A 27,178-nucleotide genomic window follows, 5' to 3' on the forward strand; every position below is an offset into this window, starting at 1 on the left:
GGAACTAATTATTTGACTAGTCTTGATGATTGCAAAACTCAATTGCTGGAAAGTTCTTTTAAATAACTTTACATCAAATTGATGTTCATATGTTTTTAGAATTCATTGTCCTATTCAAGGTACATCTAATCTAATGCTATTAAATTATAGAGACCATTTTTTTTCCTTTATAAAATCAATTTTTAGCCAAAACTAAATAACTTAATATAGTGATTATTTTCTATTTAAAGTGAAAATTCTTAATGAAACTTTTATAGATTCATAGTTTACTTCAAACGATCGTTGTAGATATTATTTTAAGATAGCAAGCGTTTTTAGTCAAGGTCGATAATATTAATTATCATATTTTGAAACGAGTTTATGGCTGAAAATAGTAATAAAATATAATAATTTATTTAAATAGTTACATAGATAAACGTATTTTATGAACAATATTAATTCAAACATAGTATTTTTAATGTTTAATCAAATGTAAAATAATAATTACGGAACGAACAAAGCGATAACTTTTATTGAATATTTTACATATAGTAAACGCTTTATTTAAAATAATAATTATTATAATATTAAAAATATCAATAATTATTTTTATCCTAAATAATATATATATATATATATATATATTTGTTTTAAAATTAATTACTTATAACAAATTGAAATTATAATATAATTTATGTTAAAAACATTTATTCATTATAATTTTCAAATATATTAAGTTTATGTTTCTAGGTAGTGTATTTTAATTTTATCCTTTAAATATATTTTTTAAATTAAAATAATTATTTCATCAATATTATTTTTTAAATAATCGTTTATTTAAATTTAACTATTTTTTAAACTTAATTATTTTTTAATTAGAAAATTACCTAAAAAAATAAAAGCTACTTACAATAAAATTATAAAAAAATATTTATATTTGATTTTATAATAATAATAATAATAATAATAATTTTATTACTTTTTATTATCGTAAAAAAATAAACACGCGTTAAGTATGTACTATATATATTACTATGTTTCAATTTTACTAATTTAAAATGTATGCTTCATAGAGTAAATTTAGAAAATAATAATAATATTGTAGTGTATGTATCATAAATATTTATTAAAATTAATAATATGCTAAAACTTAATAATATCATTAGAGTTTATTATAGGTTACACTTTTAATATGTACAATGGTCTATTACTATTTAATGATTATATAAATGCTAAAGTACTTTAAATAATAATAATGACATTTTAATGCATGTCACATATATATTTATTAAAATCAATTATATACTAAAATGTATTAATTAGAGTTTATTACATACAGTTAAAATTATATATATATATATATATATATATATATATATATATATATATATATATATATATATATATATAAAATTTTGACTGTAACATGTAACCTTAAGTTTAACTTCTCATTAAAATAGTTTAACACTATTAAGGAAATCACATATTCATTCAATAAACTAGATTAAATGAGTTAACTATATACATATATATATATATATATATATAATATTAATATAGTTATCTAAAATAATTATAATTCAAATTTATATACATAACTCGATAAAATTATTTACTAATTTACAAAAGATTTCGCAATTATATAAACTAAAAACTTATTAATAACTACACTAAGTACAACTAAATATATGTACTCTTCCCACTTGGGGCTTGCTCCATTGTTAGATCATCTTTCTCTGCTCACACTTATCAAGTGATCATTCAAATCATACAATAAAAACAATAAACAAATTATACAACCAGGGTAAGCTAATATCAAAAGAATAACACATAACATTCACAAAGTAATATATTTTATTTTCATTTCAAATTAAGCAAAACACCTAAATAGGTAAGACATCTAGACTCAATATTCGGATACATATGTTATTGTCGAGTTGTGGTGGGTTGTATACTTGTAGTGGTGGAACAATTTTCCCCCAAGTTACCACACAAAATTAGTCCGTTAAAACTCCATTTACCAATGGTAAAGGCCTCCAGATTAGGACCTCCTGTTACTCTCACCACATGACTTACCCTTCTCTACTTGAGAATTGATGACGATTAGAGTGTTAAGATAACTCCCAAAACTTAGCTCCTGCAATAATACACTATTTGGAACCACCACCAAAAAAATTCTTCATTGGAATTCCTTTCCAATCACATTTATCCATATATATAACCTCAAGTAAACTCCACCATACCATTCCATAAATATTACTAAATATCCATCAATGCACTAGAAACAATTTATGATCAACATGACAAGAAACAGAATACACAAATAGAATAAGTAGCGAGACGCCCAATGCCAAAAACCTAACGCTCAACGCCAACACTACTAGAAGAGTGGCGCTCAGCGCCTCAAAATCAAAGAGCTCACTGACTTTGTGGCACTCAGCGTCCTGGAGCCTAGGGGCTATCGGGTTTGAGAACGCTGAGCGTCACACAAGACCACTCAATGTCACACCAAAAGACAACAACCTATTTTCTTATTTTTAGGACACCTTAAACCTATCCAAATGATCAATTTAGGTTCTTCAACACTAGGATTGATACGAAAATATGTTTATATATGAAAATGGATAACCTCATTACTCGTTTGGTTATAATCTAGATGCACTAAATGAACTCAATAACTTAAAAGCACCTAAAATCAATTCTACACATTCTAGGCCAGAAATTTGCAACCTAAAGGTCTGAACAAGTCACAATTGACTCAAAAACAAACCTCAAACCTTCGTTTTCATCACAAACCTTCTTCTTTAAATTTTCACTCATTAAAACCTCTAAAAATGGACAAAAAATCGTACAAAAGTGAACCTATCCGCTACTAACCAATTCTACCTCAAACTTTTCTTAACTCAAAGCCTATCCAAATTTTTAGTGACTATAAAACAAACCCAAAAACTCAGTTTTCGCCAATTGACCACCTTCTCAACTTTTCACCTATCAAAACCCTCTTTTTTTACTAAGACCAACCTACATTTCAGTTTATTTTCCATTTCTCAATGGCACAATTTCTACCTAATCATACTCCAAAATAACTCTTTCAACCACTTCAAATAATTCTAAATCACAAGCATAAACACAATACACATCAAATTTTAAGAAAGAAGCATTTTGACAACTTATCAATACACAAAGACAATAATTCATCATACTAACTTCAAATTTAATTTCAGCACATTTCAAACACACACACATTAATCAAATTATTTATAACCTTTAAAGTATTAATTAGCTTTCTTTATCTGGTTGGAAAGCTTAGACAACTCTAAAAAGAATAATTATCCTTGCTTCAGCTCATACGACTTTATTTGTACCTACAAACCATAAAATTATGATCAAAGTAAGTTTTTAGAACCACTGATCGACAAAGAACTAACAAGAGAGATTAAATGACACATGCGTGCAATTCTATTAACATTTGTCTTAAATTGAAAAACTAAAGGAAAAAGGGGTAGAAACTGACTTACTTTATATAGAAAACTGATCGGATGAAGAGGAAGAACTCACTATCGTCATCACTTAGGTGCTTCTTGACTATTAAAGAGATGACTTAGATATTAGAAATCTTAAAGAAAAGGAAGATAATGAGTTTTAAAAAGATGACAAATATTTTAGATAATTAATTGTGTTTATGAAATTCTATTTATATTATTAAATTATTTTAACATTAAAATACTCTATCTCATTATTTTAAAATATTTGTGAACTCTAATACTTAATTTCCTTTTAGTATATTAAAAAACCATAATGTATATGTCATGTATATTCAATAAAATTAATGATATATGTTAATAATATTACTAGAGTTTACTGTATATTACATTTAGTATATGCAATGGTTTAATATATTTAATGATTACTTAAACTCTGCGTAATAATATTAAATACATAAATTATTACAAACACAAATATCGTTTTGAAATACTACTCCAACTAATTTTGAAAGCTTAGGAAGAAAATAGACACACCCTTATGAAATAGGTTTCATGAACATTCCCGATTATTAGAAAAACAATAAATGTATATTTATTTTAAAGTTTATAAAAATTCTTTGTATAAGTATATACTTTTATTTAGTTTAATTAGTATCTGTTTATTTTTTTATGATAAGAAAAAAATAATTTTTATAATTTTATTACAAATATAAATAATATATAATTTTATTAAAGTTTTTTATTTGTTTTTTAGGTAGTTTTATAATTAAAAAATAGTTAAGTTTTCATACAAAAAATAAATTAAAAAAATAGTTACTTAAAAAGTAATATTAATAAAATAATTATTTTAGTTTTAAAAACTTTTATTTAAATAATAAAATTAAAAAAAGTATATCAAAACGAAAAATATGAGAACCTACAAAATAAAGTATTAAAAGTGATAGGATGTTCTAAATAATGTGATTAAATTATTTTAATATTAAAAGTTCAAATATATGAACAAAATTTGAATTAACGAGTCTTGTTATCTAAAAGAATAAGTATATCTCTATAACTCTTTCTTTAAGGACTCTCTACCATCTCTTTAAACCTTTTAAGCTCTTGCTCATATGTTTGAAGACTAAAAGTGACTAAGTAATCATTAAGGCAAGGTCATCAAGTATATCCGATTAGTTTTTGGAAAATAGTAAGTTAATTTTTCTCTCTCTAGTTTGTACGTTTTTCCATGCATGTGAGTATTGTTCTGTCGCATGTGTCATCTATAAGACCCTCTACTAATCAATGATGCTAACGGTATATGACCTGATCTTGGTTTTGTGATTTGTAGGACCAGATAAAGTTTCTTGAGTTGATGAAGTCGTTTTAGGTTCCATAAAGCAGTTTGAGCTAACCGATAAGGGAAGCTAAATACCATTATTCTCAAGTTTCGATATAATTAGAATTGTGTGTGCATGTTTAATTGTTTGTGATTGATTGAAATTTATGTTTTAAATGAGTAAATCACTGCTAAAATATGTTTTGAGCCATATGATAGTGTGTTGTTTGACACATTTGAATTTATTTATAATTGGTGATAAACTATAGAGATCTTTTGTTGGGACTGCTGGTTGAAAGTGTGCCTTTGTTGGTCTATATGAAATGGGTGAAATTGAAACTTTGATTAGTTGAAAATAGTGTTGAAGTTTTGTTTGGTGAAATATGATCGTGTGATGTTGGAATTAGTTGATTTGAGGTTGAAATGATGTAATTAATATATGATGAGATGATAAAATTGGTATTTCCTTGGACATCAAAACATGTATTTGGACAATCCCTGAGTTAGAAATACCAATTTAGTCATTTGATTTGGTACATGGTTCATCATATCACAGTTTGAAAATGTACAGATTTTTGGTATGACGCTTATTGTTGAGCGGCCAAAAGGCCAATGGTCATGCGCTGAACGGTCACATGGTTCGATTGAATGCTAGTGACCACTGCAAGTCTAGAGCTAATTTATGTCTTTTGGTGTCGAGTGCCAGAAACTGACATTGGGCACTCTCTTTTTGCGAGAGCTTTTGTGCTAAGCTTCAATTCGGGTGCCGATGTGCTGTTTTGTGATTTTATGACCTTTGTTTATCTGAAGTGATTTTCTATGATTATTATGTATGTTTAGTGTGAAGTTTGTGATGCTTTCTGAACTATATTATGATTGGATGTATGTATCAAGTATGTTGTGGAAGAAATTCAAGAAGAATTTATTGTGTGGTTTCAATATATATCTATGTAAAGATTATGTATTGGGGTTATCTAACACCCTAATAATCAATCAATCTCAAGTACAAAAATGTGAGGTGTGTGGTGAGAGGAGTATGATGTCCTAATCTAGGAATTTTACCTTAGTCTAAGACGTTAGCAAACTAACCTTATCGGTGGTAGAGTGAAATCTATTAATAATGATTTTGTAGAGCAGTATAAGCCATTACAAGTGCATAATTAGTCAAAATTTGACATCAAATTATTATTTAAAGAGTAAAATTAAAACATAAAATATATATCAAAGGATTTTTTTATATAATAATATAAACGAATGTAAAATTTTTTAATTTAGTGAGAGTAAATAAAAATATTTATTTATATTTTTAATATTTAAAAATTTATTGTTTCTTTTTGAACTAATTATTTTTTTTTTCTATCTTCACGGAAAAGGGATGTAGTCCCTTTTTGTCTCATCTAACATTTAATTATTGAATTGTCTTTTTGCATACTTTTGCGTTACTTTTGGAATAAAAAATGTTTTTTAAGTGCTTAGAACGTATATTATAACAAAAATCATTTCAAAATTTTAAACTTATTTGATAGTTATTTTTTTCATAGTAAAGTTTTGTATTTAAGATGTTTGAATTGTTTTTTCAGTTTAAATGTATAATTTACTTGATATCCATAAATTAAAATATGGTTTATATATACACTTATTAATATAATAAAAATTTGAAAGTATCTTAATGATTTTAAACTACTTTATATATATAATCATGCATGATAATTTATATTTAATAGTTTATTATTTAGAAATGATGTAAATATAATAAAAATGATATTTTAGGTATATAATCTTATATTTAATATTTACTTATTAAAACAATTTAAGTATAACAAACAGTTTAGATATATAAATTAAGTTGTCAATGAGATAAATTAATTGTAAACCAACAAAATATACCCAAATCAAACAAAAATTAAAGTTGCAAGAACATTATACTACATCGCTAACATGAGGAAGATTTGTTATGTTTCTTATTTTTGCCTTTTACATCACTTAAAAAACCAATATCAATGTCGATGATGTAAATTTTATACCAAATATCAATGTTCATGATGTAAATATTATGTTGGAGTTAAAATAATATGTATTTTTATATTGGATAAAAAATCTCCAATGTTAACTATTTATACTCTCACCTAAATTGGAACTGTTTTTTTTAAAGAAACTCAAATTTATATTGGACTTTTCATTGTCCAAATTAAATTTGTTGGTAGTGATAAATGCTAGCATAAATTTACGCGAGACAGTGGATAGTTTGATGTAAATTTTTGAATTTTACGTTTTGATATTAGATTAGTTTTGATACGCTACTAAAACAAGTATATTAGAAAAGATTTCCAGAATAGAAAACATGTTTTAACTACTCATTCATTGTAACCTCAATATAAAAATGACCTAACTAATATAAGACCTCACCAAATTTACATCGACCTATAAGAGTCCAACGTAGAACATTTTTTTAAACTAATATAACAACTCTGTTTTTTCTTGTTTGAAGGAACTAAATAAAAAATTTCATGAAAAAACATTTATGTAACAATATATATTTATTTATTTATAAGCAATCCAATATTAATTAGCCTTGGCGGGCGCATGTTTTCTAATTACAATGAATGAATAATGTAGTGAATTTATAACTATATATTTGTAAATTATTGTAAAAGCAATGTAATGCTGGTTATTCTTGTTCATATATATATATCATAACTACTTAATTAACTGTTCAAATTGCTAAGAGGAAGTAGAAGGCTAATTCCACCGGCAAGGCCATGATCATTCCTAACAAGATCCTGCGATGAAAAACAATAACAAAACATCAAATCTCTTCACTATTTTTATTAAACAAAAACAAAATAATAAAACTAGAGAAGAAAAGAAAAATAAATGTTACTATTAACTAACTTTATACTTATAAAGAGGACAAAACAGATTTGGACTTAAAGTTGACCACTCATTCTTTTAAAATTCAGAGAGAGCTTTTAATCTGTCAGTTATTTTTTAAAATAAAAAAAATTAAAATAATAAATAATTTTAATTTTTTTATTAATATTATAAATTAAGTTTCAATTATTAATTATAATTAAGTAATTTAATATATAAAAATATTAATTATTTTAATTTATTCAATTAAAACTTAAAAAATATTTACTGCGATTTTAATATATATATAATAAATTTAAAAAAAATAAAAAATAGTTAGTGATTTCACTAGTCTTTTTGATCCATCCTTTTACGGGATATTAGACTGTTTTCTTATGATAGACCAATTCTTTCCATCCAATCTGTTTTGTTATTCCTATTTTTATCAAATATTTAATTTTATAATGATACCATTTAATATTTGTTGAGAATGTAAAATTAATGTTGAATCGAAATTTTAACGAAACAGATAAAGTTTATAAAATTCTACGCAAATATTACTTAGTTATTTCATTTTGTATGTTCAAATATAAGTAATTAATGTTAATAACTTGCCAGAAAATGTTTTTAAATACTTTTAAGAAAAAAAATGAAGATAAACGTTTACACGAACTACAATGTTAATCTTGAACCATTTAATCTAGTCTTTAGAAATAAATTTATACAAATAATTATGTTTATGTTTATGTATTGAGAGATATTCGAACACTTACGCTGTGCTTAAAACAGATGGATGAACATTATATTCTTTGGCAAAAACAAAAGGAACAATTCCTTGAGGTAGAGCTGCCTGCCACATGCAAGATCCGCAAGATCATGATCATGCAAACTATTTACCTTTAAATGGCCTGAAAAGAAGGAAAAAAAATCAAAGGAAAAATCACCTGAACTATTGTCACTTTGAACAATGTGCATCTTAATCCTATCAGAAGAGAAGCCACTGTCATGAGACCAGGTCCAACCACAAATTTCAGTACTACTGCCACCATTGTCATCCTTGGCCCACATGCTATGATGCTCGACTGTGATGCCATAAACAGACCTGATACGTACCAATCTCCATCAACAAACATAAAAAAAAAATAAAAAATTATACCCTTTAATGCAATTTTAGAATTTCCTTTTGGATTGTCTCAGTTATTTTCAAAACTCATCACATTCTCCGATAAGAAACAATTGGGTGCTCAAATTAGTACTTCATAAAAGAAACCATGGACTTCTGCTTTTACTTACCTAGGCTGAACATTGCCATGCCAAGACCTCCATTGGATAATATTTCTATTGACTGATTAACAATTTCAGGCATGCGTAATCCCCACCTGCACAAGTTAACATTATTTTTCACGTTCATTATTGTGTATGATCAGGAATTTAAAATGGCATGCTGACAGACATGTTTTAATTACCTGAAATGTATGCTTGACCAAATAAAACCCATTAAAGTTGCATATGTATTAGGATTTTTTATTAGCTTCTTTCCCACTTTGGCAAGAATGGGCAAGACCTTCAGCTTCCTTTTTCTTCTAGGGTCTACGTCTTCTTCTCCTTTTGATTGTACCTCACGATCTGTGTCTGTTTCTCCTTACAGACATTTAAAGAACATAGAAAATTACACAATTTTTATTTCTGGTTTTCGGTTTTATGGAAATATTTCTGCACTTAAATTTTACACCGTATATAAATCAACATGATATGTGTTAGTTTGATTTACATGTTGCTACTAAAGCACTGGGATATTCAAATGGCATCTAAAGAGGAGGTAGAGAAAGAAAATATTGCACAGAAAACATGTTAAAAAAACTGATTTGTAGAAGCTTATAATATAGTATTCAAATATAGTTACTCTTTAAATATATTTATGTTCAGGCCCCATTTAATCTGACTGTCTTAGATCACTTTACTTGGTTGAACACGATTAACTTATCAATAATATATTATCTACATACATACATACATACATATATATATATATATATATATATATATATATATATATATATATATAAATTATGCCTTTAGAGTATTATTATGAGAGAAAAGTAATGGCAAGAAGAAGAATGAATCTAGATCAACGTTTTGCTAAGTTAATTACTATTTGTTTCACGTATATTAATTACTCTAAATCTCATTCCTTACAAAGAAAATTAACCTACTATAAACATGTACCAGCCGAGCCTTGTGATGGTGGTGCAGCTGCAGCAGGCCTGGTGTTGACAGCATCAAGTTCATAAAGAAACAACAACAAATTGTACCAGATCATGCTCTGCAAGAAAATAATCTGTGCAAGGAGAAGAACTGCTTCACCCTTATACATAGCTTTCATCAGAGGGATTCCTAGAATCAAAGTGTTGGGAAGTGTTGTTAATGACAAACCCGTTATGATCCACTTTAAACCTCCTCGGCCACTGATCTTCGTGATTGCTATCAAGACTAGAAATGCAAGCAATTTCTGAACAAAATCGGCATATAAGAGTTTGAGGGTCATTTTGTAGATGTTGTTCGAGGAAATGGTTTGAAATGACAAAAGGGGGATGGAGAACTTCGCCACAAATTTGTTTATGCCTGAACATTGATCTGGTGTGAAGATCTTCCACCATTTCACAGAAACGTAGGCAAGTATCATGGTCACATATAATGGGACAGTGGCTGCCGCTACATGATAGGCATCTGCTAGGGAAATCATGATGGCTAGTGTAGGAAGATTTAGGATCACCAACACCTTATTAAGCTGCCTTGCATGCTTTTTAGGCTATTTTGTCCATGAATAGTACTGGCTTAAGAGACTTCTTCGGAGGCTTTCTTCTGCACACTCAAAAAGTGACTTAAGGTTAGCTGGAAAAAAAATTAGTAAGACAAGATTTAGATATTTTTCTTGCTGTATTTCTATAAGATTACATTTTCATTTCAACAATCTATACCAACTCTCAATCTAAACATTTATTATGATAATAGCAGTGTAATTCTAAATGAAAAGCTTGTACCTGTAATGGGATTGGATTGCTAATTTTAGCTGCTTCTTTTTTCTTCCCCTTTTCCCGAAAATGAACCTTAGCGTAATAGTAAGGTTGCTGCTTTATGAACTCTAAGTCACAACAGTTAAGTATATTGAAAACAACCTTTGTACTTTGAGTAAGACAGCATATAATTATCATCTCAGGTTTGTCGTCTGCTGAATCATTCTTTCTGTTTTTTTCTTCTTTTGTTAAGCTAAGTTATCATCTATTCGGAGTTCTCAACTTCGTTTTTGCAAAGTGCACTAGTCTAGTTGTATAATTCTCTTAAACTGCTATACTGCATGTCTGTGATATACCTCCACGAATAGATATCATGAATCTGATGGTATTTCGGTGTAGACATCACGATTTCACAATTATGGTTAGAAAAAGAGCTTAATGATCAAATAAAGTGAGGGCATTTAAGTCCACTTGAAGTATATAAAAATTAGATTCCAATTTTCTTCTTGGCATAGTCTTTCGGTTCATAGGTTCTTTATCAAAGCAGACCTAGACAGTGTATGCTGACAAATAGCAAATCACTATCAGAAGACAAAATCATGATACAGTGTTCAGTTATTTTTTATTGTAAAAGAACATAAATTCAAGTGCCCTATTTTTCGTTTCAGTTTGTGTTCAGCCTTTGTCTGATATTCCTATGAGTAATCTTCATTAATCTTGGTTTTACACTACTGTCATCATGTAACCCAAATTTTTGCTTAAAATTTCACATATATTGATCTTGAGACTTCTTTTTTCTATAAAATATTTCTTTAAAGCTTTTCAGTGCTAGGAAGGAAGAATAAAGAAGTTAATTGGAAGTTAAGTATCTAAAAGGACTGTTAAGAACTGTGTGAAGAAGAATACTTTCCAATTTTGGTCAAAAGTGTTGCAGCAGGGAATTTACTTTCCAAAACGTGATTTTTTTGCCATAAAAGACCCATCATCTCTTTCTTCATGTTGTCTTTGTAAGAGAATATAAAACTCAATCCCACCAAGGTCATCAAATTGTCTTTTCATGCAGGGACCGTGCTAAACAGATATAGATTATTAGAAAGATTTTATACTAAATTCTAATGGATGGGTAGATACATATAAATAATATCTTTTTTACTAAAAGAAGCATAAATAATCTGTTTATTTATTGTCTATTAACAGTATATTTAAAACATTTAATTCATCGAGAGTATTCAATTCATATATTTTCTATTTTTTTATTAAATTAATATCCACTCTATTTATTAAAGTATATTGTTGGTTTTACAGAATAATGCTCAATAGTTATGCATAAATAATTATGTATCTAGCATTTGAAGACTTTTACCCTACTTGATACAATGAATGCTATTCATGAATTTGTTATATTATTTTTATAATTGGAACAACCTTAGATTTTTGCATGGATGAATATCAAAGTAATTGTTGTGAATTAAGTAGAAAAACATCTTTATTCCCCTGCGTTTAAAGAAGAGTTATAAGTTATATTCATGTGGGAAAGAGAATAAATTTAAATTTTCTGGTATAAAACAATTGATTATGTTGATATATCACTTTCAAACTAGTAATTTTTAGTCCTGAATAACTCATTGTCAAATGTAACACTTATTTTTATGTGATTCCCACTAACAAGACCAAAGAGATATTTGTACAAGACAAGAAAACTTATTGTCCATACAAAGTTTCCGACAGAATGTTCCTTAGCATAATAGCTACACAATCCCCAAGTTGAAGGTCCTTTAATACTGCCAAATAAATTTGATTTAACCAAATAAATCTCAATACCAAATAAAAGTAACAGAATTTTGTCAATAATATATAAACGATTTAATTAAAACAACAATACTTACAGTACTAAGTATATTTCGAAGATAATAAAGTATCAAATCAATTAAACATATTCTAATATTTTAAAAAGTAGAATATTACCATATTCATACCTTTATCTTGATGAATTTGAATATTCTTCATTCATATGAAAATGAGTTAAAATAATATCACGAGTATGATTTTGTTTATCAGTAACATTAATTTATCTCTTCTCTTTTTACACCATATATCTTTTTTTTTCCTTATGTTCCTGATCTCATCCCATCCACAAAAGGTGCAGTCTGCCAATAAGTTAATAATTATCAATGTTGAACATGTATTTTATATATATATATATATATATAATATATATAATATATATATATATATATATTCTGATTCTATTTCCAAGCAGTTGAAGAAAATATAACAAGAATATATAATTTTGTTGAGAATCAGTCCAAGTTTTGAATATTAATACAAGAAAGTAAAAAATTCAATAGATCTGAAAAGAAAGTAGAATGTATTTTGATTCGTGGAGAATATCACTGTATCGCTTTGAATATAACAGTAATGAACGACTTTACTATTAAAACTGTTAAATTACAATAAATGAAGTCGTTTACTGTAGCACTAATATCAAAGGTACGTAGTTGTCGCTCAAGCTAAAGAATATGTACAAGAAATGATTATTTCACAATGATAAAAAATTACCAAAAATATTTTTTTAAGTCTCTTAAACAACAAAACAAAACTTACATTTCAGAGTTTTCTTAAGTTCATGCAAAACATTCATAACGAAGCCAAGTTTCTTAAGTTTGTCTAAATATTGATAATTTTATTCGTGAAAGTAAAATATTTGCTGCAACGTTCCATAAACCTAAATTATACCGTCTTATCTTAATTTTTTTGTTATCTTTATTTACATTGTTTATGTGTACTCATTTTTCTTTCGTCTTTATTATATGTGAAGGAGATTTTTCTCAAAGATATATATATATATAGCTTGACTTGACTCTTAAGCCTCTTTATGTTATGTTATGTTTGAAGGAAGGAATGTTTATTTTATATAAATGTAAATTCGTTAATAGACATCAGGTCTTCTTTCTGCTAAAGTTAAAGTTAGCTAGTTTTAAGTTAGTAATAAACAGTCGTTGGTGCAGCAGTGGAAAAGCTTTTGACCAACCCTACCACTTATATTGTTAATGTTAAAATTAGTTTTTTTCCAAGCTATTTTATTAACTACATGCATATAGCTATTGTTCATTCTTTAAATAAAGCCCTTTTTCTCGGTGATGCTGTCCTGTAAAGATATTCATACTTCACCACAGATTTTTCAAAAATAACAATATTAATCATTAGGTTTTCTTTTTATGATCACAATATGATGCTATGATAATTTTATAATGTGTTACGTATACTACTATGCGTTTTGTTGTTGTGATGATTGTAGTTATAGCGACTAAAACGAGTTGGATTTTTTTTTTAGTTTACGGGGGAAAATAATTTTAAACCTACTTTAAGAAATATGTTAGATCTAGATTTTTGAAAGTCTATTTACTTAAAATGATAAAGGTTTTATATTTTTCAAGATTAATTATATTATCTATTTATAAATAGTAATATTTGTTTTTTACCAAATTAAATTTTATTATAATGTTTTAAAATTATATATTAATGTGTCCTTTAACTTATATTAAAAGTTAAATTTATAAGATTATCTATGTACAAAAGTTGTATATTATTTAAAACTTGTAAAGACTTAAAAAATTTCATTTTAAAAGAAGTAGTGATTTAAGATAGTGAGATTTAATTATTTTAATATTAAATAGTTTTAATATAAATAATTTTGTTATGAACGAGTTTTATTATTTTAAAACACACAATCTTTTTAAAAATCATTTTTCTAAAGTTCTCTTACCTCTATTTAGGAGTTCTTATCATCTATTCGTCTGATTGAAGAATTAAGATCGCAGGATTTAATCCTTGTGACAAACGCTTCAAATTGGACTGATCAACTTCTTTGTTTGAATAAATTAAGTTTCAATCATTTTTCTTAGTTTTTTCTCATATCTGTTGCATGTGGATCCCACTTAGCTTGCATGTGTCTTTTGAGTCATAAGATTGAATATTTGTTAATAAGTGATTCTAACGGTGCATCATGATCGTGTAGGAACACATAAAGCTTCTTTTGCATTTGGAGATGTTTTAACCTTTCTATAATGTTATGATAATTTGTCAGATAAGGGAAGTTAAATACATTATTCTTGTTATAATATGATTAGAATTGTGTGTGCATGTTTGATAGTCTATGATTGACTGAAATTATTGAATTACTTGAATGAATCACGGTTAAAATCTGTTTTGAGTCTGATGATGATGTGTTGTTGACATGCTTGCTTTGGTTTACCATTGATAGTCTGTTGTAGGGACATTTTGTTGTGATGGGCTATTGAAAGTGTTCCTGTTGTTGGTTGTCTGAGATTATGAAATTTCCGACTTAGTTAAATTTGTTGGGTTAATTGATATGTTGATGTGTTGTTTGAAATTTAGTTGAAATTGGAGTGAGCTTATGGATCAAGTCTCTGGTTATTTGATACATTGGTATTCAATATGACATTTAAACATGTTTTGAACTAATCACAGAGTCAGGAGTACATATTTGGTCATCTGGATAGGTTTATAGTGCAATCAGATCATATTTTGAAAGGTGTAATTTCTCTGGAATGGTGTCGAGTGCCAATTTCACTGTTGAGTGCAGTTTCACCGTTGAACAAACCAAAGGGAGAGTACCACTACATGTTTGGAGCTATTTTTTCTTGATTTGGCGTTGATCACTTTCTTTTGCGAGAGCTTCTACGCTAAGCGTTAGTCTGAGCGCTAGTGTGCTGTTCTGTGATTTTTTGACCTTTGCTTATTTGAAGTGGTTTAGCATGAGTTCTAAGTATGTTTTATTATGATTTGTGATGCTTCATGGATTGATAATATGATTGTGAATATGTATGACGTTTGTTCATGTATGATATTGTAATGAGGATGTGTTTGTTATCAATTATGTGCATGGTATATGTGGTGAGAGGAACATGTCTTAGTTTTAGGGCTTTACCTTGACTTAAAACGTTAATAGACTAACTTTGTGTGTTGTAGGGTGAAAACCATTGATAATGGCTCTGCAGAGTAGTAGAGGCCACCACTTATGCACGATCTCCCGAGATTTCACATTAATGTTTTATTTGGATATTTGAGTTTAAAATGAGTCATTTCATGTTATAAGGTTGTTTTATGAATAAGTGTTGTATGATGTTTATTTTCATGTTTCGTTATGAAAACTCTTTTGGGACATTAATTTATCCTTTTTTTCTCTGTTTGTTTTTTCTTTTGTGATCATCTTAATGGTGTGAACAGATATGAATGTTCTTATGGATCTAGTACAGGACGAGAGTGATGCTGAAACTTAAAATAAATAATTTGGTTTCCTATCTATAGTACATGAATCCCTCTTCTAGCAAAGGTTGATACTTAGTTTGTGACGTTTGATTCTTTTTCGGCAAAAAAAATATACCTATAAATGGGTACTACCTTTATATATATATATATATATATATATATATATATATATATATATATATATATATATATATATATATATATATTCCGACAATGAGAAGCATATATGAAACTCATCAAGGTTAACAAAACAAACCAGAGTTGTTTTTTAGTGGCAGAAGGTTGTATCCGGAACAATCTAGCAAGCGTATAGGAAGATTTCTCCAGAAATCGCCTTACAGAACAACAAATTGTCTACATCTGCAAAGACGCCAATTAGTCAACTGCTTACTCGCTTAGTAACTCTATTTCTGATGAAACTATATTTAATTGTAATAGATTATTCTGGTTAAAGAATGGACCAAAAGAAGCTCTGAAGTCGTGGAATTTAGGGAAACAAATAGGAATCACATATTCCGGTGAGGAAGAAAGTATTCTTAAATAATTGGAGGAAATGGAAGAAAGAGACAATAGCATGAAACATATATATCATCAGAGGTGAAAGAAGTGCACTTATGAAGATCATAACTTTTAATATAAGAGGTTTAGGGGGTCGGTGAAATGGAGATATCTTAGGGAAACTATATCAAAAGAAACATATGATATATGCATCCAAGAAACTAAATCTGCAATAATAAACATAGATAAGTGTATTGCAATTTGGGGAGATAACAATTTGGAGTTGGCTCATATAGATGCAGAGAATAGTGCTAGAGGTATACACAAGCATTTGGCGTAGAAGTATGTTCATTTTGGAGAAGTCTAGGACTGGTATCCAAGAATGAATAAAAGGATGAAGGGAGTGGCTATTAGATATTGAAGAAAAGGCAGAGAGATCAAAACTGTTTGTAGATTTGAGAACCATAGACTTTAAACAAGAGCCATTACAAAGACATAGTGAATGCGGTTAATAATTTTCATACTAGTGGTAAGTGGCCTAGAGGTAGCAATGCATCATTCATAACCTTAATACCTAAGGCAGAAAACCCACAAGATTCAGATGAATAAATTATGGTTTCGAAAAGTGTTCTTAGATGCTTTGAAATAGTTGCTGGCATTAAGGTAAACTTTCATAAGACTAAAATATTATGGTTTTGAAAAGTGTTCTTAGATGCAACTCAAAATATTGAAAGAGAAGTTGTTCATAACTTGTATTATGAGAATTTTTTGCGGATATGTTAGGCAAAGTTTGAAATACAACCGGGACTTACAATAGAAAAAATAAACTTATAAATTAACAGTTGAAGATGAAGTTGTGTTATTCTCAATGAAAGCATGTTATCATGATGAGATTTATAAGGGAAACAAATTCTATAGGGATGAAGAAAGGTGATAGGAATGGACTCTTTGAACTAAAGATCAAAACAACCCAAAACAGGTTAGCACATTATACATGGAGAGAATTGAAAGCAGCACTTGAACAAAGCTATGTTGATAAGGTGAACCATCTATAGGTGAAAAGTTGGATGAAATTAGAACATATCTCTTAAGATGGATTAAAATCTGCAGATTAACCTAGTCTATCACGGGTTTGAGTCGAGTTAAGTTTAAAAAAAAATACAAATTTCAACGCGAACATAAATTGAACTCAGTCTACTAAAAAATGAGTTCAACTCGTAGTAAGTCGGGTTGACCAACCCATCCATAAATTTTAAATTATATTCAAAAATTGAAAACTTTAAACTTAAACTCTTTTATGTTCTAGATTTTTCCATTCAAGATTCTAATATTATAGATGAATAAGTGAACACATTGATATGATGTTATATAGTAATTTATTTTGTATTTTTGTGCTTTTGGATTGTATTTGAAGTTTAATATGATTTTGGATTGTATTTTATTTTTTTTATTGCATGTGGAGTTTAACACCATTTTGGTTATATTTGGATTGAACTTTATTTAGATTTCAATTAGAAAAAATTGTAATTTTTTTGATAATTGTGAAAAAAAATTTAACTATGAACGAGTGAGCCAACTCGTTTAACCCATCAATCCGTGATCAATCGGTCGGATTTAAATTTTTTAAACTTCAGTTAGGTTGACTTACTAAATAACCAGTGTATATTTTTATATTATTATGAGTATAATATATATATATATATATATATATATATATATATATATATATATATATTATACTTTTATTAGAAAGGAAATTAAGTGCTTACTTATTCAAATTCTTTCGAAAATAAGTGTTTATTTCCTTTAATTTAATTGAATAATTGAACTTAATTTGTATTTGATTTCTATATAAAAAAGAGAGCTTATTTTAAAGCTTTTTTACTTCTGCGTTTTAATTATAATACAAAATTTCAAGAATATCACTGTTCAATTTAGAGTTTTTAAAAAAGGCAAGTGACTTTAGCATTTTATTTTCCCACCAGGTTTGTTTTAAAGTAATTTTAATTTTTTCCAGAAAAAAAGTAGGTGATTCCTGACCACATTCCCACCATATAAACGAGATATAGACTTTAGAAGTAGAATTTGACAGAAATATATACAACAAAACTGTAGGACCAAACACGTCACAAAAATAGGGCTTGCAAGTGTTTCCAAATAGATATGGTTGATAAACACGTCACAATAATACACAGTTGTGGCTGATAAACAGTAACTGCTAAGACCAGTGTTAGGTTATACATAAGAAATTTCACCAATGGCTATTAAAATGGAGAAGCAAAGAAAATAGTGATGAGAAATTGTAGGCTAAGTGAACGGATTAACAATCATTTGCTTTTGAAGCCAAATCTGTATCTTAGAGAGAGACAGAATTCACATTCTGTTAACCAATTCTGAATGAAATTGAAAACAGCCACAGAAATAGAAATAGAAAGGTTTCCCAGTCTTTACGCTCCTAAATTTAGAAGTGAAGGTATCACTGTTGAAGGAATGCCACCATTATTTAAGTAGGCAGATTTTGCTTCTCTAAACAGCTCAATTGAGCGCTATGCTGTGGACCTAATAAAGTGTTCGGCTCTAATCTATATTGGCTTGGTGAGGTCTATTTTGTAGACTCTAAAAGGCTCAAATATAGACCGAAGGCTTGTCCTTGCCTTCTAAACCAAGAACAAAAACAAGTTTTAGTTTCTGAAGCAAAAGAAAAAAGAGAAAAAGTCCAAATAGAGAAGAAAACCAAATCGAAAAAACACAAGAGGCATTGGAAAGCATAATGGCAGGAAGTTCATGCAAGGTTGCCTTTATCTTGGTCGCTTTTGCCATTACTATTCCATGCCTTGAGGCTGGCATTGCCGCGTTCGACGAATTTCTCCAAGAACGAGCTGAAGAGGCCCATGAAATCGCTCTTAAATCCTACGTGCCTGACCCTACAAACGCTACTTCCCACCAAGATATTCACGATGACGAGTAAGTACTTCCATCATCAACTCGTACATGATTGGGTGTTGATTCTCACAAATGCTTTGATGCAGGGATTTTAAGAAGACGTCAAAGAAGGAATCAAACAGCACAAGGAGGGAGCTGAAGCAGAATGAGAAGAAGAAATACACTGGACCTTGCTTGGCCCTGAACCCAATCGATCGTTGTTGGAGGTGCAAGAAAGGCTGGGCCAAAAACCGTTTTAAGTTAGCCAATTGCGTGAAGGGTTTTGGAAGAAGGGCCATCGGAGGAGCCAACGGAAAAATCTACACTGTCACTGATCCCTCCGACGATGATCCCGTTAACCCAAAACCAGGAACCCTACGCTACGCGGTTATACAAAAGGACCCACTGTGGATCATATTTTCACGAAGCATGGTCATCAAGCTGAATTACGAGTTGTTGATTTCTTCTGACAAAACCATCGACGGTCGCGGGTACAGCGTGGTGATCAAGGATGGCGCAGGCCTTACCATGCAGTTTGTGAACAACGTTATTATCCATGGGCTTAAAATACATAAGATCAAGTCCACGCCAGGTGGCATGATCAGGGACTCTTGGGACCATGTCGGAATAAGAACAAGGGCTGATGGGGATGCCATCTCCATTTTTGGCTCTTCAAACATTTGGATCGATCACATCTCACTCGCTGATTGCGAGGATGGTCTCGTCGACGTTATCCAGGGATCCACTGCAATCACCATCTCAAATTGCCACATGACCAAACATAACGATGTAAATGCATTATATTCTTCTTATTCTCTCTCTTTTTTACTCTTCACCTTGATTCATTGATTATTGTTTTGGCTGTTGATTAGGTGATGTTGTTCGGAGCGAGCGACACCTTCTCCGGAGACAAGATAATGCAGGTGACAGTGGCATTCAACCATTTCGGGCAGGGTCTGATTCAGAGAATGCCCAGATGCAGATGGGGTTTCTTCCATGTGTTGAACAACGATTACACTCACTGGCTGATGTATGCAATTGGTGGGAGCTCAGGGCCAACGATTCTGAGCCAAGGAAACCGGTTCATTGCACCAAACAACGACGCTGCGAAGATAGTGACGCACAGGGACTATGCACCATCTTCTGAGTGGGAGAAATGGCAATGGAGATCAGAAAACGATGTCTTCATGAATGGGGCTAAGTTTATTCAGTCAGGGAAACCTCTTGGTAAGCTTCCATTTAACAAAGGGTTTCTCATGAAACCTAGACATGGGTCACAAGCCAACAGGCTCACACGCTTTGCTGGATTCCTCAACTGCAAGGTGGGAAGCCCTTGCTAGATTAGAGGATTAAGGTCCATGGCTTTTTTCCCCCCTCTTAATTAATATCTCATAATGCTTAATTAATCATTAAGCAAACTAATAATACATAGGGAATCCTCTAGGCTCTACTGTAAGGAGTAGCTCTTCTGCTTTAGACAGACATTACTTCTGCTTTAGACAGACATTATTAGAGGATGTCTTTCACAATGTTTCTTTCATATCCAAATTTTATTTGTATAATAATAGTATTACCATTTACAAGCACACATAAACTTTGGTTTACATTTACAAATTGAACTGCATTTCCTCCACCTTTTTCAACCAGAAAATCACAGTATATTATTTCTCCATGACAGTATTATCGTAATGTATTTATTGTTTTTGTACTTTGGGAGGAGAGAGTGAGTTGCATGCATGAACATCCCAATCATTTGGAAAACATTTTTCTTTCTTTCTCTTAACTCATATTCATTGAGCGTTTGGATTATTCTACTAAAACAACACACATATAAAGTCAACGCCATCATTTTCTTAATTCTAAGACCTTGATAGATGTTAATTAATTACCCAGAGTTAATAGGGGTGAAAGCATGCCACAGCTAGACCATGTTTTAATAGACCTAAACCTGCCCTGATTCATGCTTTTACAAAGTCTAATCCTAATTTATTAATTTGTTATACAACGAGTTTTAAAACTTGGCTTTGCCCATTTGAAGTATTAATCTGACATAAATACATCCTTATAACATGCTTTATACAGGGACTGTGGATCAACATACCTTACATTTTATTGTTATTATTATTATTTATATGTACATTTTATTCATATATAATATAATATATATAAATAGACTATTCCATATATAAGATTCAGTTGTCTTTTATTTAAAGCTGAAAATGTGAACTTTTGACATAAATAAGCTTTTTAAAAATAAATATATATAATTACATACAACATTTTTAATAAATAGGCCAAGTCTTATGTGGACCTAACTATTTGGTCCATTTTGCACTGATAATTACATACATTAACCATAATATGGTTGTTCCTTCTATTACCTTTAGAGACTTTCTGAATAAATAATTATTTTAGTTTTTAAAACTGTTAATGTTGTTACATTAGTTTGTGAAACATAGAGAATTCAATTTTTTTTTTAATGTGCAATCAATCATACTCTAAAATAAAAATTAGTGACATAAGAGATAAAATACTAACAAATGTTTTGTATATATATATATATATATATATATATATATATATATATATATATATATATATATATATATATATTAATTTTAAAGACTTATGAATGCATTTCACTTTCAATAACCAAAATAGCATTTCAGTGCACTTGATTAATTATAGTTTCAACATTTACTTACCAAACTTAATCCGTGTATCCCCATAAAGTATTCTGATTATGAGAAAACATAAAATTTCAGGTTACATTATAAACTTGGAAAACCATTATTTTCAGTAACATTTCTCGAAATATCTCAGCTAGTTGTAAGTGAGGAAGACAACATCATTGCTAATCAATTTCCTCAAACGACATGCTAAATTTTAAAGTAATCACGCGAAAGCAAATTGAACATTAAAACCAGAAAAATAGGCATGTTCCAAGAACTCTTTTAATTTTAGGAGGACAATGACATATTGTCACATTCAGGATACATTCCTATGGCTTAAATAATTATTCTCCATTTTTTAAACTAAAAACCACGTCTTGAAGTATGCGTTGAAAGGTAAATGTACTTTTCTTAATTAATTAAACCAGTCCGTATCAGTAACCCAAATGCAAATAAAATACATATATAAAGATGCCAAGTTTTAAGCTCTTAACAGTTATTTAATCTAAATATATTGTCAGCATGTTTGTGTATTCATAATTAATAAACTTAACAGTTAACAAATGATCGAACATATTAAATTAATAATACAAGTGTACTACAAGAAATTTCGTACCAACTGTACAAGCATATTTAACTAATATACACCAAAGAAATATTATAACAATAAATAAATGACAAGATGAATATTTATTAGCTTTCAGTCATTGGTAGCACCGTAAATTTTAGATAACGTGGTGTAAGCAAATTCTTTTCTGCCTCAAGAAAGATTCCAACTCGACAGTGATGAATCCAAGGGAAACAGTATTATGCACCAAGGCATAAACCTTTTTATATTCAATATATTTATATTCATGCTGTCTTTTTATTGTTAAATAACGTATATAATTGAAGAAAACATTCCTGATCTATCCTGTCAGTTTCAAGTCAAACTTGCATTGTTTAATAATTACTAAATTGTTTGGGTCCTTATACAATCTTCATCTTCCGGGACTATTTTTCCTTTTCGAAAATCATATATGTGACATGTTTGAAAATCACTTAAAAAGTACAAAAATTACGTTTGAGATATAAAAGTTACAATTTGCTAATTTCTAAAAATCAGGTTAGGTATATATCTTTAAGGTCTCCTAAAAACAGAGCAGCCAAACATAATATATGTGACAACTTATAAGATTTAGGTCATGATATTGGTTAACTTAAAAGATGAAAAGCTTTTGTTTTTTTTTTTAATGATCTTCAAATACTATAATGCTTAAAGATAATGTTTTAATTTCTTGTATGAGTTTAGGTACCTTCTATCTTTTATTTATTAAATATTCCCCTTGCCCATAAAAAACATTATAGAACTCCCATGACCCAACATAATTTTAGTAAATCACAAACTCATCCATAAATTACTGTGACATTTCTCTATGTCTACAATTAATAAAACCCAATTTATGAGAAAACTAAAGTCAAATAGTTTAGGAAAGGTATTTTTAAGGGCACGAGTACATGCAATTAAGCATATCATGGTGCTTATTTTCACCACCATATTTTAAGATAGAATTGTGTAGGGTGGGGGAGTGAATTTTAGTATATTCATTATTGTTCCTGAAATAAAAATTAATTTTTATTTCTGTTTTCATACTATGTAAACTTATCCTTATTCTAAAAATATTAATTAATTATTTTTTTCTAAAAAAAATCACAATAAACACCATAAGGAAACAAACACGTTAATGGGTGTACGGTTTCTCACAGAAACAAACACCAATAAGGAAACAATTTGTCTAACCCTACTATTTGGTAAATCCTGGTCAAACTAAAGAAAAATATTAAGCAATTTAGGTTTGTGAAAGCTTAAAAGTATCAGTGAATGATTAACCAAAACCAGAAACTTTTGGCTAGCGAGTCATTGAAAATGTGGGTGTGAATATGAAATGACTTTGAACGAGGAGTTCTTATATTTGTTATATATGGTAGGGTTGATATGAAGAAAGTTCAAGACTGATGGACTTTGAGCTGGCAATAGGACAACACAAACCCGACCGCTACTTTCCCCGTTATTATCGTCCTCCTTGTTTGTAACTACAACATTGTAGCTAACAATAAATACAAAAACATAAAAAGACCAAAATAAGCATGCAAATTATAAGAACAACGCATAACTCACACTCCTCTCATCAACTTAAGCACAGTTGAGAAGGAAAAAGGGTCTACCAAACAATCACAATATATATAAGAAATGGAAATGACGAAACATAACATTATAGAGGTGAGCCTTGGGAAGAGCCAAATGTCCATGGCAGAAGGTGAGCTTCAAGCTACACGGTGTGTCAAGAGACGAAGAAGAGAGGTTGCTGCAGCAGTTAGCAGTGGTGACGATAGCCACCACCAGCAGTTACCAAAGCAACACGGTGGTGAAAATTCTACAATCAACACAACAAAGAGAAGCTCAAAATTTCGTGGTGTTAGCAGGTATATAAGAAAGAACTTCCTTGTTCTATAGTTTCAAAGAGCGTTAACTACTATGGTCTTATGTCTAATTTGCTAATTCAAATGAACTGTAAATAGACATAGGTGGACTGGTCGGTATGAAGCTCACTTGTGGGACAAACTCTCTTGGAATATAACACAGAAGAAAAAAGGGAAGCAAGGTAGAGTTCCTCCTTCTGGTGTTTTCGCATCAACTGCTGCTCTATATATTTCTTACTTTCCTCCTTCACTTGCTTTTCCTTGCTAACATACTAACATGATCCTTTTCATTTGGAACTTCAACTGGAATTGGGATTGGTTGAACAGTTTACCTTGGTGAGTCATTTAATGATAAGAGCCAAGATTTTGGTTTAATTATTCTGTCAATCAAGTTTAAGTTGACATTATTTTATCTTTCAAATATCATAGGGGCTTATGATGAAGAAGAATCAGCTGCCAGAGCATATGATTTAGCCGCACTTAAGTATTGGGGAACTTCAACCTTCACCAATTTTCCAGTAAGATGATATAGTAACAGATTATATATATTTCATTTAGGTGCGAATATTCATCTAATGCTCTTTATACTTGAAATTTCAACAGATATCTGATTACGGGAAAGATATGGAAATAATGCAGACTATGACCAAAGAGGAGTATTTGGCAACTTTAAGGAGGTAAATACTTATAATTTTGTTCTCTAGGACACCTTGAGAAGGTGTAGGGAAGAAGCTGCAGTCTAATAAGAGATAGAAATAGTAGTATTTAAGTTCAGCAGATAAAGTTATATAGAATTTTAATATTGTACGTAAGTTTAGGTACACTAGGTTGGTTACTTCGTCATGAAAAAATGACTTCTTGACTCTGGTTATTTTAAAATTGATTTTGCAGAAAGAGCAGTGGCTTTTCAAGAGGTGTGTCGAAGTATAGGGGTGTTGCAAGGTGCATATTTCTGATCAATAGGCACAAAAATTGACTTTTGAGTTGTTGCTTTGTGAAGATGAATCAGTAATGAGTGTTGAATGTTTTGCAGGCACCACCACAATGGTCGATGGGAAGCAAGAATAGGAAGGGTTTTTGGAAACAAATATCTCTATCTTGGCACCTATGGTAAGTTAAATCTCCACAATTCACCACGGTGTAGTTCACAAACACACGCAAAGCAAAGATATATATATATATATAGAAATTATGCTTCTTTCATTCATTAGCCTCAGCATATTTTGTTGACCAACATATATATACAGGCACCCAAGAGGAAGCTGCACGAGCTTATGACTTAGCGGCCATTGAGTACAGAGGGATCAATGCTGTGACAAACTTTGATTTGAGCACTTACATAAAATGGTTAAAGCCAGGAGGAGGAAGCAGCCCAGAAGCAAAACTTGAAACACATGCAGTTCTAGAGGGTCAAAAGGTGGCATCCCCATCTAATTATTCTCTAACAGAAGAGTCAAAATCTTCAGTCATTCACAACAGTTTTTTCAGCCTAGATTCTCTGAATTCCCCAGTAGGGCAAGACAATTTTGGAAGCAAACCCTACCCATTCTCAAGCAGTAAGTCATCTTCTCCCACTGCACTTGGCCTTCTTCTCCGCTCTTCGTTGTTCAGAGAATTGGTTGAGAAGAATTCAAATGTATCTGGAGATGAAGCTGATGATGGGGAAGTCAGAAAAAGTGAACAGCCACAAATAGCTAGTGATGATGATCTGGGTGGAATCTTCTTTGATAGTATTGGTGATATCCCATTTGTTTGTGATCCCAATAGATACAACTTGGAATTGCAAGAAAGAGACCTGCACTCAATATTTTGAACATAGATTGTCTTCATCTCAGTTACTTCCAATTTTGGACATGAGAATAATGATAGTTCTTAAAAGAACAGGTTTGATAGAGGGAATATATGTACATGGAAGCCATAGTTATAACAAGACCCATAGCAAGAAGAAATCCTCTCATGATATGTTTCAAAAAGGTTTTAAATTATGGTTTTGGTTGTTAATATTGCATAAGGGCCAATTGTGTTGCTGCAATACATTATGAAGGTCTATTGTAAATAATAATGAATTAGTGCATGATTTTCATTATATTGTGTAAATACTCAAGCCACTTGTAACATTAAATGGAAAGGAATCTCATTCATGCTTAGTATTCAAGGATAAAATTGATAGAAATTTATTATGCTTATTCATGCTATTTTACATGAATTTGTCCTCTGTCTAATAACTTAGTTAAACTCGTGCTATTACCTTTTGTTTTGAGTAGTGAATTATCAATGTATTTTGATGGTGATTTATAGAAACATAGAGTGGAAAAGACTTCAATATCTTTATTCTACATGTACTTGTTTTAAGATATAAAATTTTTTCACATAACTTAAAAGTTAAGCTTAAAAATTGTAAGATTCATGAAAAATATTTACCTTAATTGTAACAATTTTATTACTAGTAGTAATAAATTTCTTTGTGAATGAAAAATATAATTAATAAGTTAAATATATAAATTTTGGTAGCTTAAATGGTAGAAAATTGTGGTGATTTCAAGAACATGGGTTCAAGCTCTTTTCTACCTTTTTATAAAAAAATTAAAAAAAATTAAAAAAAAAAATTAAAATATTGATAGTGGATAAAACACTCAGATTTTAAGGCATTATTGAGGGATCCAATATGTCAAGTGGTTAAAAATATTAATA

At 29.6% G+C, this 27,178-nt stretch overlaps 3 protein-coding genes across 4 annotated transcripts; 2 read left to right on the top strand and 1 right to left on the bottom strand.

Moving 5' to 3' along the window:
• Positions 1–7,327: 7,327 nt before the first annotated feature.
• Positions 7,328–10,617, bottom strand: LOC124829457 (auxin efflux carrier component 8-like). Of its 2 annotated transcripts, none has more exons than XM_088113832.1 (6): positions 9,856–10,617; positions 9,096–9,261; positions 8,923–9,008; positions 8,574–8,731; positions 8,403–8,479; positions 7,328–7,559 (listed from the first exon to the last, which is right to left on the bottom strand). In XM_088113832.1, exons 1-6 carry the CDS (start codon positions 10,370–10,372, stop codon positions 7,493–7,495), a joined length of 1,071 nt encoding a protein of 356 aa, XP_087969958.1. In that variant the 5' UTR covers positions 10,373–10,617; the 3' UTR covers positions 7,328–7,492. The 2 variants fall into 2 exon arrangements, with proteins under 2 accessions (XP_087969958.1, XP_047158925.1); XM_047302969.2 differs by having other exon boundaries at positions 9,096–9,270.
• Positions 10,618–18,987: 8,370 nt separating this feature from the next.
• LOC124829456 (pectate lyase-like) lies at positions 18,988–20,933 on the top strand. Its single transcript, XM_047302967.2, has 3 exons — positions 18,988–19,397; positions 19,463–20,144; positions 20,228–20,933. Exons 1-3 carry the CDS (start codon positions 19,204–19,206, stop codon positions 20,693–20,695), a joined length of 1,344 nt encoding a protein of 447 aa, XP_047158923.2. The 5' UTR covers positions 18,988–19,203; the 3' UTR covers positions 20,696–20,933.
• A 3,324-nt stretch (positions 20,934–24,257) lies between these two features.
• On the top strand, positions 24,258–26,300 carry LOC124829452 (AP2-like ethylene-responsive transcription factor AIL5). The gene is made up of 8 exons (XM_047302963.2): positions 24,258–24,490; positions 24,587–24,669; positions 24,815–24,823; positions 24,917–25,005; positions 25,091–25,164; positions 25,379–25,429; positions 25,521–25,597; positions 25,735–26,300. Exons 1-8 carry the CDS (start codon positions 24,258–24,260, stop codon positions 26,298–26,300), a joined length of 1,182 nt encoding a protein of 393 aa, XP_047158919.2.
• Positions 26,301–27,178: the final 878 nt, after the last annotated feature.

Source organism: Vigna umbellata, chromosome 4 (assembly GCF_029865625.1).
Source record: "Vigna umbellata cultivar VRB3 chromosome 4, Vumbellata_1.0, whole genome shotgun sequence".
Taxonomy (NCBI): domain Eukaryota; kingdom Viridiplantae; phylum Streptophyta; class Magnoliopsida; order Fabales; family Fabaceae; genus Vigna; species Vigna umbellata.

Excerpts from the sequence above, each read along its gene's own strand:
- LOC124829452 (XM_047302963.2), top strand. The coding sequence starts at position 24,258 with ATGGAAATGACGAAACATAACATTATAGAGGTGAGCCTTGGGAAGAGC. Across the intron at positions 24,491-24,586 it reads AAATTTCGTGGTGTTAGCAG|ACATAGGTGGACTGGTCGGT; the intron begins GTATATAAGAAA and ends AACTGTAAATAG. Across the intron at positions 25,165-25,378 it reads TATTTGGCAACTTTAAGGAG|AAAGAGCAGTGGCTTTTCAA; the intron begins GTAAATACTTAT and ends TTGATTTTGCAG.
- LOC124829456 (XM_047302967.2), top strand. The coding sequence starts at position 19,204 with ATGGCAGGAAGTTCATGCAAGGTTGCCTTTATCTTGGTCGCTTTTGCC. Across the intron at positions 19,398-19,462 it reads CAAGATATTCACGATGACGA|GGATTTTAAGAAGACGTCAA; the intron begins GTAAGTACTTCC and ends GCTTTGATGCAG. Across the intron at positions 20,145-20,227 it reads ACATGACCAAACATAACGAT|GTGATGTTGTTCGGAGCGAG; the intron begins GTAAATGCATTA and ends GCTGTTGATTAG.
- LOC124829457 (XM_047302969.2), bottom strand. The coding sequence starts at position 10,372 with ATGATTTCCCTAGCAGATGCCTATCATGTAGCGGCAGCCACTGTCCCA. Across the intron at positions 9,271-9,855 it reads ACCATCACAAGGCTCGGCTG|GAGAAACAGACACAGATCGT; the intron begins GTACATGTTTAT and ends AATGTCTGTAAG. Across the intron at positions 8,732-8,922 it reads CATGGCAATGTTCAGCCTAG|GTCTGTTTATGGCATCACAG; the intron begins GTAAGTAAAAGC and ends GGTACGTATCAG.